The sequence below is a fragment of the Phacochoerus africanus genome, chromosome 10 (genome assembly GCF_016906955.1).
Source record: "Phacochoerus africanus isolate WHEZ1 chromosome 10, ROS_Pafr_v1, whole genome shotgun sequence".
Lineage (NCBI taxonomy): Eukaryota > Metazoa > Chordata > Mammalia > Artiodactyla > Suidae > Phacochoerus > Phacochoerus africanus.
The window spans coordinates 46036720-46049928 of NC_062553.1; the positions used below are offsets into that span (position 1 = coordinate 46036720).

The window sequence follows — 13209 nt, forward strand, 5'->3', positions numbered from 1 at the left end:
TATAGCTGCTGGCCTACACCACAGCCACAGCAATGCAGGATCGAGCCACATCTGCAGCCTATACCACAGCTCATGGCAATGCCAGATCCTTAACTCACTGAGCAAGGCCAGGGATCAAACTTGCATCCTTATGGATCCTAGTTGGGTTCTCTACTGCTGAGCCACACGGGAACTCTCCCTCACCTGTTTTTGAGCTAATGTTTTCTCTGTAACTTTCTCAGAGTGTTATGGACATTAGCTCAAGATGAAGACTATTAACTACTGCTAGTAATACTTGGAGAAAGTTTTAGGGAGATCGTCAGCTTATAAATTGGATAGACAACTAAAACTAGTCTGGCAACAATTACACACATAAAGAAGTAATGTAATCTAAGAAGATTTTAGCCTAGTCATTATTTATTTTAGGCAGAAGCCCGAGAATTAGTAGCATGTAGAACTTAATTTATGCTCTTGTAATATCCTGAGGTTTTTCAGAACATATTTTTAATATATTTATTAGGAAGAACAGTTAGTTTTCTGTATTTTTTTTCCTCTTTGTAAATGAACAACCCTGTATCTCAAGTTCTTTTTGTCCTAAGTAATCCAATAAGAAATTCAGTCAGGATTTAAATATCCTGATATAGTAGTACAGATTTTAGAGTTGGATGATAACTACCTATTGATTATTTTATTTATATCTATGTCTATATCTATAGATAAGTAGTTTTAGGGCTGCACCCATAGCATGTGGAAGTTCTTGGTCTAGGGGACGAATTGGAGCTGCAGCTGCTGACCTATGCCACAGCCACAGGAACATCAGATCCAAGCTCCATCTGCAACCTACACCATAGCTCACAGCAATGCCAGATCCTTAACCCACTGAGCAAGGTCAGGGATCAAACCCACATTATCCTGGATACTAGTTGGATTCTTAATCCACTGCGCCATAATGGGAACTCTCCCTACCTGATGAATTTAAACAAACCAATATTTATATAGAATTCTCATTTTCAGTATAAGTTTATATTCTGAATTAAATGATGAACACATATAAAAAGAAATTTCTATGCTCATTTGTCTGGAAGGGAAAGAGGAATATTTCAGTAATTTCTTCCCTAATCAGAATATGTTTCAGTAATTTCTTCCCTAATCAGAATATGCTTTTCTCTAAGAACATTAATTTGTGTTATTTGAATAATTTAATTTTACCCTAATATTTGTAATATGCATTTCAGTGATTTTTAAAAGTTTTACAGTGATCTATTAATTTTAAAATAACCAGACATAATACAAAATGCTTCATTGTGGGGAAAGGCAGATCGAGTTGAAGGTCATTTACTAAAAAATAAATCCAAGATTATGGATTATTAAGCATGGGACAGCAATATTTACAGTCATATTCTGCTGTAGTTTGTGCATTATTTCTGGGTGTCCTTAGAAGATGATTAATATTTTTCAATGTTTTCTGATGAAACTAAATCTATCCTCTGATATTTGTACCATTTGAGCAGTTTAGCTCTTAATAAATGGATTCATTTTTTAGGTTTTATAGGTTACAAAATATCAATTCTGAGAGTTTTAATAACAGAATCCACATTAACTCTGTGTTACTTTCAGTACATAACATGGATGCGTTTGAATCGGCCATTTCTTTAAATGCATTCTTTCTGATTTAATTTATCATCTTTTTCTTGGACAAGATGAACTGCGCATAAATGTTAGGTGTAGAAATATCACTTGATTCATTTACAAATTGTCTTTAACATTTAAAATTTCTTGTAAAATACATTGAAAGATAGGACAGACTATCAAGAATATCACTGTTTGAAACTTTAACTTAATATGTGGTAAATTTCATAATTAAACAAAAACACCATGGAATAATTCATTGCCTAGAAGGAAGGAGGCTCACATATAAGTGCTACATGATAATATATAGCATAAAGAACATAAGACTTGGATGTGTTGTTTTTAAAGCGGTGACAAGGAAGAGTCACATAATGATTGAAACATGTAAAATAAGACCTTGACAGTGGGAAATTAGTTTAGAGAATTAGTACTTTTTCCTACTTGGAAAGAAACCTGGATAAACTTAATAACTGTTTTCAAGCATACTCACAGCTGTTGGATTGATCATGATGACCAGCTTTAGATCTGTTTTCACTGATGACCAAAAACAAGAAAAAGATTTGAAGTGCATCATGGAAAGATTTAACTCACTTAGGGCAAGTGGAAATCATAGGTGGATTGTAAGGTTTTAAAAGTTTTATCATTAATAGATGTTTTACAATGACATGAAGTCTCTGTTTAAATTATTCCTTGAGAAATTCTTTTTATCCTATAGTTTTTGTTACAAGACTAGATGGGGGAAACCAATTTTGTTGTTTTGCCAAAAACCTCACAATATTCATTTTAAATTTATGGTTTAACTTTCCAATTTGGAATAGAAGTAAATTATTTTAAATTTTTATTAAGAAATATTAATTTTAAATTATTTTAAGTTTTCACCATGAAATATTTTAAGTAACAATATTGACAGAATAATATGAAGACCTTCAAGGACTCTTAAGCCAAATTTACTAATGGCAGATAGGAGGAGTCTTGTCTATTTCCATCCTTCCACCCTTTGATATTATTTTGAAGCCAATACTTGACATCATATTATTTCATCTGTAACTATTTTGGTTTATATTTTGAAAGATCAATTCTCTTGCTTTAAATATAACCACAATATCATTATCATATCCATACAAGTTAACAGTAATTTTTTACAAACATCATCTATTCTTTTCACAGTTTGTCTGAAGTAGGATAAAAGTGAGGTCCAAATATAGCAATTGGTTAATATATCTCTTAAGGCTTTTATAAGGTGATGCAATTTCCCATAGCCTGGATTTAGATGATTGTCCCACTGTAGCTTTTAGCACATTACTCTGTGCAATATATTCCTTATAAAAGGGTCATTTGATCTAAATGTTGATGAGCTTCATGTTCAATTTTTTTGGCATGATTACTTCCTAGGTGGTGTTGGAATATCCCTATTTGACATGTTAACTTCCGGCTGTCTCTCTTTTTGTGTTGTTAGCAACAGTTAATGATTGTTGCTTTGATTCATTAATTCACTAGGTGTTATAAGATGGTCGTAATTTTAAAGCTATAATCGTCCCTCATTTATTAGCAGGAGTCCTCCCAAGAAGAAAATCTCCCTTAATTAACTATATCCTGAGTATTGTTCATATGGGAATGGCAAGAAAATGCTCATTTCTTTTCTTTTATTTACTAGTTTTCAAAATAATAACTTGGCTCCCTAGCATCCTTCAAAGGTAATCAAATATCTTTCCTAAATGTCATTACATTTAAGAAATGTATAGATTTAAAAAATTTTATGTAGTTAAGTCTTTAGAAGTTACCGTTCTTACTAATGTTCAAATTAACTCATCTTTACTTAGAGTGATTTTCGTCAAATTGGCTCCTGGGTCTTCTGACACGATGCTGATAGTTTGGGAGAGCTTCCTTACTTTATGGTATGATGGGATGTTCTAGGTACATCTTATATACTCTGGGTCAATGTAGAGTCAACAAAAAAATTAATGATCTTTTCCAGGTTCAGATAACTTTCAACTGTATTTAGAATGCATACACATATCTTTTGCATGGCAAACAGGTTTAAATACTACCACATTTTATAAGTAACAAGGGATCCATATTCTTGTCTTCGTCGAATAAGGATGATGAAGTGATGAGTCCTAAATTCTTTCTGGAGCCCTGATTTTTTGATGTTCGTTAAGCTATTCATAGAAAATAATGAACTTGGGTTGGCTATGAACAGCTGAAGTGATGTGGAAGGAAAATTTATATACTGTTTTTCTAAGCACTCAAATACAGAATTAACTTTAGGAAATATGTTCCCAAGTTGTTTTCCCTCTGAATCATACATATGAGGTAATGTATGAACAATTAAACATAAGAATAAAAGTAAGGAATATGATCCTATTAGCAAAGTTACTAATGAAATATAAAATGGTTTCACATTTGGAAAGTTAAGTAAATGTAAAAAATTTGTGCTAGAAAACTAACTGCTATCATCTGGTTAATAGGTGAACACTTAATTTTTATAGGATTAGTCCCAATAACAGTAAATTATATAACAAAAAGTGGAGGGGAAAAAATAACAACAAATGCTGACTAGAAAAGCAATAAGAGGAAATAGATTATTCCTAGATTATTGGCTTTTATAATGACAGAGACCCAACATGGATTCCATCTCACTGAAAAAGGATTCAACCTCTTCAGGATAATAATGTGAAATGGAAGACTCTCATTTCTAAAGAGTTTTTTTTCCATTACACATAGGAGATAATTTTTTTTGTAATGTCTTTTGATTGAATTAATGCCTTTTGGCTTTATTAAAGACAGTATGCTTTGGTAATATTCAAAAGAAGACCCCTGAGAAGGCTAAAAGAAAGGAATATGATTTTTCTCCAAACCATGACTCTTTATTCAAGACAATGGCAGTTAGATGAAAGAGTTTTTGGTATGAAGTGAAAATAAGTACATATTTATAACCATACTAACTGTAGGTCTTTAGAGGGGTCAGCATCCTAATAGCTGCACAAAAATATCAACCTTGGAAATATGTTTGCTGTCAATTTCACAGCACATTTTTGGGCTATTCCAGCCTCTTTATGAGGCACTATCTTTCTTTGCCATCCTAGGCTTATCCACTCTGCAAGCTGTGCTGGATTCTGCTGCTGAAAAGAAGTGGCAAGTGACTGCTATCAATGTGGGGAACATTAACAATGACAAGAAAGATGAGACCTACCGATCGCTCTTTCAGGATCTGGAGCTAAAAAAGGAACGGCGTGTAATCCTGGACTGTGAACGGGATAAAGTCAACGACATTGTAGACCAGGTTTGTTACTCTCTGTTTTCTGATGGTACCAAATATAGAATATGCATGCAGTGTCAGCGTTTGCACCGAGTGTTTGTGTAAGGTGCTTGAGCAGCAGTTTTTTCTTTACAGTTTATGGAGTACACAGGAAAGATCATCAGTTAGATGATCTCTGGCTTCCACCAGCAATAGCAAGTGGTCCGTGATAATGCTGACCCACCACAGTAATCATGGCATATATTCACTATGTAATTCTTGGCTCATGTTTTGTATGATAAATGCTTCCCTAAACATTGATATTTTCAATGGAAAGTATCAATGAATTTACAGTGTAGTTCTTTCGAACTTTTTGGCAATAAAGAGGTAGACATGTAGTAAATGAAAATAAGTCTGGGTGGAGTTCCCATCGTGGCTCAGTGGTTAACGAATCCGACTGGGAATCATGAGGTTGCAGGTTCGGTCCCTGGCCTTGCTCAGTGGGTTAAGAATCAGGCGTTGCCGTGAGCTGTGGTGTAGGTTGCAGACGCGGCTCGGATCCCGCGTTGCTGTGGCTGTGGCATAGGCCGGCAGCAACAGCTCCGATTCGACCCCTAGCCTGGGAACCTCCATATGCTGTGGGAGCGGCCATAAAAAAGGCAAAAAAAAAAAAAGATGAAAATAAGTCTGGGTACTAAGGGAAAAGTGAGTAATTAATTCTTTGGCAGTATCCGGAGTACTTCAACTATTCAATACAGAATGGTGTACTAAACCTGTTTCTGAAAGGATTTAGATCTTCAGAGAAAGCATGTATTTATTTTTCAAAGAAGTATTTTTTCCTCTTACTAGGTAGGTTTTGTCACTATGAAACTATTAATCTATGAAAAAAAATATGTAGGAAAGATATACTTAATCTTTTCTGTTTGAGAAGTAAACTAGATGTATTAATTGACACTGTTGTAAAGAATAACATAGGCGTTCCCACTGTGGCACAGGGGAAAGGAATCTGACTAGTATCAATGAGGATGAGGGTTTGCTCACTGGCCCCACTCAGTGGGTTAAAGGATCTGGCATTGTTGTGAGCTGTGGTATGGTTTGAATACGAGGCTTAGATCTTGCTTTACTGTGGCTATGGCATAGGTCGGCAGCTGCAGCTCTGGTTCACCACCTAGCCTGGGAACTTCCATATGCTGTGGGTGTGGCCCTAAAAAGAAAAAAAAAAAAAGAGTAACATAATACCATAGATAAAGATGTCTTTTTTGTGTTCACCTTATCACTTTGCTTCTGTTTAAGGTCTTTCAGGATAGGACAGCTACACATTAATATCCAAATGATATAAATAAAGTCTGCTGTTATAAAGATAGAGTGAGTGACCAGGGATGTTGGTGAATAGCATCATGATTTACTGACCAAGGACTCCTTCACTGAGTATCTGTGTCTTTTCCCAGATGAAAATGTATGTTATATATTTATGTATATTATTTACATACGTAAGTGTATGTATACAAAATTATTCCTTGGGGGAGTTCCTGTAGTGGCCCAGTGGAAACAAATCTGACTACTATCCATGAGGATGCGTGTTTGATCCCTGGCTTTGCTCAGTGGGTTGGGGCTCTGGCATTGCTGTGAACTGTGGTGTAGATTGCAGATGAGGCTTGGATCCAGGGTTGCTGTGCTGTACGCCAGCAACTGTAGCTCTGATTTGACCCCTAGCTTGGGAAATTCCATATGCCGCAGTGCTGTCCTACAAAGCAAAATACACACACACACACACACACACACACACACACACAAACACACACACTCCTTGGAATAATATGAGATTGGAAGAACAAAATACATAGTTAGGTATGCATTTATTGGCCCTTTTAGGCTTTGAGGAGAAAATTAATTTCACTAATCTGTTTCACATGAAGCATTTTGCAAACATAAGTGTTGATGAAAGCTTAATTGATATATAATGATAGGAGGCCTGAGATACACAAAATGGATCTCTCATGAAATATTGAATAACTGAATAAAACTAGCCTGTTATGAGAAAGAGGTAAATGTTGTATATCAGAGAGGTGAACATTTCAGGATAACAATCTTGATTATTGTCTCAGGAGATGAAATTGGGATTGCTTTTAACCCGAAGGCCTCTCTTTCAAGTATGAACCTCAACAACTCATTTGAATTTCAGAGAAGATTCCCCTTAAACATGAATTTTAATAATAGTCATTAGTCTTTGGTTTTCAAAATTTAGGTATTCACAGCTCATCATGATATATGTTCATGAAATATGAAAATAATTCTTCCCAAAACTAGAAGGGAGAAACTATGAGAGAAACTGGGAGTAAATTTTGAAGCAAATATGTGATTATGATGAAATAAATGTCTGTATGAACATCCCTTCAAAATGTACACGATATTTTGCATGTCTGTTTTATTAGAATGTATTAAGTGAGTGTGTGCATTTACTGAGGACATTGTATGTGTCTGGAAAGAGGGATGCAGAGAAAGGTAGGGAAGAGTCTTGGCTGTACCCTTTGAACTCATTGTTTAGAGGGGAAGGAAAATGTGCATAAATAATAAATAACTATGGCAGTACATGTTTTAATGTGATGTGGTCTGATAGCCTGGAGGAAGATGCGTCTGTCTTAGCAGGAGTGGGAAGATTTATGAAAGGTTCACACATGAGTACCACTTGGCTGGCTGGCTTATCCTCCTTCATTTATTTGTTGAATAAATTTTCCTGAGTGTCTAACATTTGCCAGACCACACTACAGTACAACCAAGAAAGTGATGTTCAACAGAACAGGCATGTCCCATCAGGAATATTAATGATATTTTATAGCTACATTAATATGCAATTAGAATGATGGTAGGTACTGTGAATAAACAGAACAGGATGTCATGAGAAAAATATTACAGAAAAAAAATTGGGAGATCATGGAAGGCTTTTAAAGAATACAGTTTACCAGGCAAAAAGCAGGGTTGAGGTACATGTCAAGAAAAAGAAATATTATTTACTTATTCACTCTGTCAGCACGTACAAGATGAAACTTTATTTTCGTAATAGCTTCAAGTTAGAAATAGAATTAAGCTTTGTTAGTCTATGAGTATTTTGTCAGTCAATAAAACCTTGGAAACACTGATTTCTAGTTGTGTTCAAGTGGGAAAAGGACTCAGCCATCAAAAATACTTAGAAATTACCATAAATTTACTGTTAGTGCAATAGTAATGTCTCTATACAGCAGAGATATGATAGTATGGCTGATACTAGTTCTTAGAGAAAGAGGGCAAATCCATTTTCATATTTCTCCTTCCTCTCAAGGACTTCTACTTCTAGCAGCACCAGTTACACTGTGTTTTTTAATTCCCAGAAGGAAGACATGCATGATTCAGAAAACAGAATGAACAGTAAGCATAACCAACAGATGCCGATAGGAAGCGCAAGGGTCAGAATTGTCTCAATTTAGCTGATGCTAATTAATATATTTTCCATTTGGTAGGACATCTTTTCTTCAGAATTCTCCCTCCCATACAGAGTGTTCATTTTCTTGGAAGAGGCAATTTAGTTGTGGTACATAAAAATAAGTTAAAAAATAATGCAAGTCCTAACTCCCTTCTGGATCACTCCCACTTAATGTCAAAAGCACATATGGTGGAATCCTTCCTAGGAATTTGTCCTTGCTATTTATTTATTTATTTGTTTATTTATTTATTTATTTATTTATTTATTTATTTTTAGGGTCACACTCATGGCATATAGAAGTTCCCAGGCTAGGGTTCGAATTGGAGCTATAGCTGCTGGCCTACATCACAGCCACAGCAATGCCAGATGTGAGCCACATCTGCGACCTACACCACAGCTCATGGCAATGCCAGATCCTTAACCCACTGAGCAAGGCCTCAGTGGATACTAGATGGATTTCTTAACTTGCTGAGCCATGCCAGGAACTCCCTGCCCTCCTTGCTCTTTAACTAAGTGTGTTGCTTTGGAGCACCTGACTTTAGGGTGAAGGGAGGTCTGGGGAATCTTCTTGGAGGTAACATTGGGCTGAGACTGCTTGTGCCTTAAGGGACAAAGGATATGGTGGTGGAGAGAATTTTCCCAGAAGTAGAAACAGGATCTGTAAAAGCCCTGAGGTCCTGAAAAGAAGTTTTTTGGTGTTTTTGTTTTGTTTTGTTTTTTTGTTTTTTTAAAAAGAAACAAAAAGAGGGCTATGTGATTCTGTTTTTTTTTTTTTTTTTCTTTTTACAGCTGGAACTGCGGCATATAGAAGTTCCTGGGCTAGGAGTCAAAACAAAGCTGCAGCTACTGGCCTACACCACAGCCACAGCAGTGCAGGATCTGGGCTGCGTCTGCAACCTACACCACAGCTCACAGCAATGCTGGACCCTTAACTCACTGAGTGAGGCCAGAGATTGAACCCTCATCCTCATGGATACTAGTTGGGTTTGTTACCACTGTACCACAGTGGGAACTCCCACCATGTGACTCTAGTGTAGAGAGTGAAAAGGTGGGCTGGGAGGTCTCTAGGATCTGGACTTTGCAGCATTTGAAGGATTTTGCTTACTCTGCTAAAAGCAATGGAAAGCCACCAAAACAGTTTAATAAGGGGAGTGAACTAATGTTTTGAATTTTTAATGGCATTTAATGCTTTCTATTGGTTCGACTATTTTCTTGAAAATAGAAATGGTTTTTGAATACCTAAGTGCCAGGATGACATTAAGACCATTTCACTAATTTCTCTTTTCTTTATAACTGATAAAGATCAGTGAAGGCAATTGATTCCATAATGTCCAAACCTGCTGTGAGTGTTATCAAGCAAGATGTGTTTATCTTGCCGTCAACGTTGGACTTAGATTTGTGGAGAAAAATTAGCTTCTCCGATCCTTTGCTGCCTCAAACTGGAAATAATGATGTTCATTTTGAACTGTACTATGAATAGTTCAAGAGTCTTAGGATTGGAATATTATGAGCTCCTGCTGGGGCACAGTGGGTTAAGATTCCAACTGCAGTGGCCGGGGTCATATCTGAAGTACAGGTTTGATCCCTGGCCCAGTTCAGTGGGTTAAAAGGGAGCTGGTGTTGCCCCAGCTGTGGTATAGACCACAGATGTGGCTTGGGTTCAGTCCCTGACCTGGGAACTTCCATATGCCCCTCGTGTGGCCATAAAATTTTTTTTAAAAAGTTGGAGTATTATTTTATAGATACATGTAAGAATTCTGTTATATGCTTATTAAATTATTTTCAAATTTATGTATCTCTATAAACTCAATATATGGGTTTTTTTGAATGTAGTTTGTGAATATAAAATCTCAGATGGTGGTTTCAGCTGTGTATGTTTCATTGAAAAGAAAAAATAGCTGTTGTAGGAATAAAATTATGACATTATGGATTCAACATGTTTTTGGTTTTGTATTCCTTTAAAACCTTGTGGCCTTATTTATGAACAAAACCAAGGTAATTGTTTTTGTTTAGTTATTGGCTTCTTGAAAGAGAACATTTATAAAGCACTAAAATGTATGATTATTTTTTTCTGAGAGAAATATTCTCTGAATTTGTTAATAATATTTTACCAAATATGACTCATTGTGGAAACTCAAGAAACACCATAGGTAAAATTCTATTTTTTTTGGAATCAGTAATTTTACATTTACATTACTTACAATTGTTTCTTTATCTCTGTTAGGTTATTACCATTGGAAAACATGTTAAAGGGTACCATTACATCATTGCAAATCTGGTAGGTGAATTAATGATATTTCTTATTTTAATAGAGATGACTACTAATGGAGAAAAAATGGCCAGCCTGTATAAGCAGTATTTAAAAAAACATATTTTGACATATTGATCAATTAGAAGTGATAATATTTTTTTCTGAATTTGTCATGTTTTAGATTTACTTTCCATTTTATATTTTCTAATCAATTTCCTATTACTATAGAAATTATAGAATAATATTTGGCAAGCTTATACGTTGTATTAAAAGGCATTTTTTTTTTTTTTTAGGGCTGCACCCACAGCATGTGGGTTCCCAGGCTAGGGGTCTAATCAGAGCTACAGCTGCCGGCCTACACCACAGCCACAGCAACACCAGATCCAAGCTGCCATCTGCGATCTACACCACAGCTCACGGCAATGCTGGATCCTTAACCCACTGAGCGAGGCCAGGAATTGAACCTGCAACCTCATGGTTCCTAGTTGGATTCATTTCCACTGGGCCATGACGGGAAGTCTGTAGAAGGCATATTTTAACTAAGGGAAATTTTTCAAAAATATATAAAATTTAATTATCCACATATCTCCATGTTTCTCACTGTTACTGTAATTTATAAACACGAACGTTTGTCCATTTCTTTAAAGTTCTTTGAATATATAATATTTAATTTGCACATTTGTGAGGATATATCTTAATACAAAATAAAACCTGGAAATATCCAGAATATTGATATATATTATTTATTTCTGGTTTCCCACTTGCTATGTAAGCAACACAATGAAAATTGAATTATTGTAGCTGATCACATTTTCATTGAGATTCCCCTCAAATTAAGATTATACTGAATATCCAAGTGGTTAGTTATCTCCCTTTCTTAAATAAAATCAATATCCACGTAGAATTATCATTATGTATTTTTTTCAAAATAATTCTTAGATCAGCATTAAAGTAAGCTTGAGTCTTTACTGTTGCAAAGGTTTACATTCTTCAAATAAGAATGATCCTGTGTAATTGAGGGCCTACTTCTCCCCAACCTCAGAAAAAAAGGTGAGTAAAAGAGGGACAGAAGGAGAGAATGAGAAGATACAATAGGACTCTGAAAAGATTTCCAATTTATATAAATGAAGATTTGTGTTGTGGTTTCTGGATTGTTATATCAGAAGACATTGTTTCTAGTAGTTAAGGAGAGATTAAAGAAAGCAACACTGATAATATTATAAAATAATATTATAACTGATATTATTTTCACTAGAAAGCACCACCAATAATAACGAATATTAAATCTCGGGAGTTCCCATTGTGGCACAGTGGAAACAAATTCAACTAGGAACCATGAGGTTTCGGGTTCAATCCCTGGCCTTTCTCAGTGGGTTAAGGATCCAGCACTACACTGTGGTGTAGTTTGCAGACGCAACTCGGATCTGACATTGCTGTGGCTGTGAAATAGACCTGCAGCTATAGCTCTGACTAGACCCCTAGCCTGGGAACCTTCATATGCCGTGGGTGCAGCCCTAAAAACAAACAAACAAACAAAAAAACAGAATATTAAATCTCAAGCCTACATGATATTGGGAGAAGATGGTTGTTCAAGGTAAAATTTTTGTTTGGCAATTAAATGGCTAATCACTATAAAAATTCCTTGCAACATACCCTTACAGATCCTAAATGACTCTCTACCAGAGATGCTAGGGTTAAAATAAATTAGTCTCTTCAGAACCACATTCTGTGCAGGGAACAGCCTGGACAGTCAGTCCCTGTGTGAATTGTGGCCTTTGATGAGCAGCACAGAGCCACATTGAAAGCTGTGAGAAATTGTCCAGATGGAGAAGATTATATTGGAACATTGAGAAATAATGACAGAAGGAGGTTCATCAATTTGAGAGTTGATGTCTGATGCTATGCAAAGGGAAATAGGTGTGTGAATGACCAAAGTAAAAAAGATTCAAAAATAAAAGTAAGTTCTTGCTTCTAACATATTTCTAGGAGAAATCTACCTACTATGTTTTCTGAATTCAAGTTGCATTTTTCCTTTTCTGGATACTTGGTATCCTCACTGTGTGGGGTTTCTAGTGACTCAGTAAGTTCAAAGAATCTGTAGAGTGCTGAAGTTTCTGAGAAGTTCTAGGGCACTTGAAAATTTCACCAATGTTTAAAACTGAAGAATGCCATCTTAAATTGAAGGACTTTCATCTTCCAGGTCATTGATTGGGAATGTCCCTTTTTCACTGTCCAGTGTATAATGAGTGTTAAAGGAAGTGGTTGTAAAAGATAAAAATCTTCAGATATTACTATTGATTTATTTCCTCAGGAAATGCTGAATGCTTGATTACACTCTCCAAACAGGCTGTGGTTCAGTTCCTGATACAGCATTAAAGCAGATAAAGTGATGAAGAAGTGGTCATAAGGGGATCCAATTCTCATTTCTTCAGCCTGTCAGATGTGGACCAAAAGCCCTGCAATCCTCTCCACTTGTCCCTGCCTTTCAGTGAGGCTCACTCATCAACCAGCCCCATCCATGTACATAGAAATTCCAAGAAACACTTTACCATCTTCCTCTTACATAGCCAGGCATTACCAGGCATTTGAGAAAAGTCTTTGCCATAAAGGACACAATGCAAATAAACAAATACACAGAAACAGGGTGAGCAGGAA

General features: G+C 35.8%; 1 protein-coding gene across 3 annotated transcripts in view; it reads left to right on the forward strand.

The window, feature by feature from the left end:
• The window catches only part of GRIA2 (glutamate ionotropic receptor AMPA type subunit 2), a 160448-nt gene that overhangs the window by 90119 nt on the left and 57120 nt on the right, over positions 1–13209 (forward strand). For all 3 annotated transcript variants that reach the window (XM_047799294.1, XM_047799295.1, XM_047799293.1), the window contains exons 4-5: positions 4695–4891; positions 10528–10581. In XM_047799294.1, coding sequence (XP_047655250.1) covers positions 4695–4891; positions 10528–10581 — 251 coding nt within the window. The remainder of the gene's footprint in view (positions 1–4694; positions 4892–10527; positions 10582–13209) is intronic.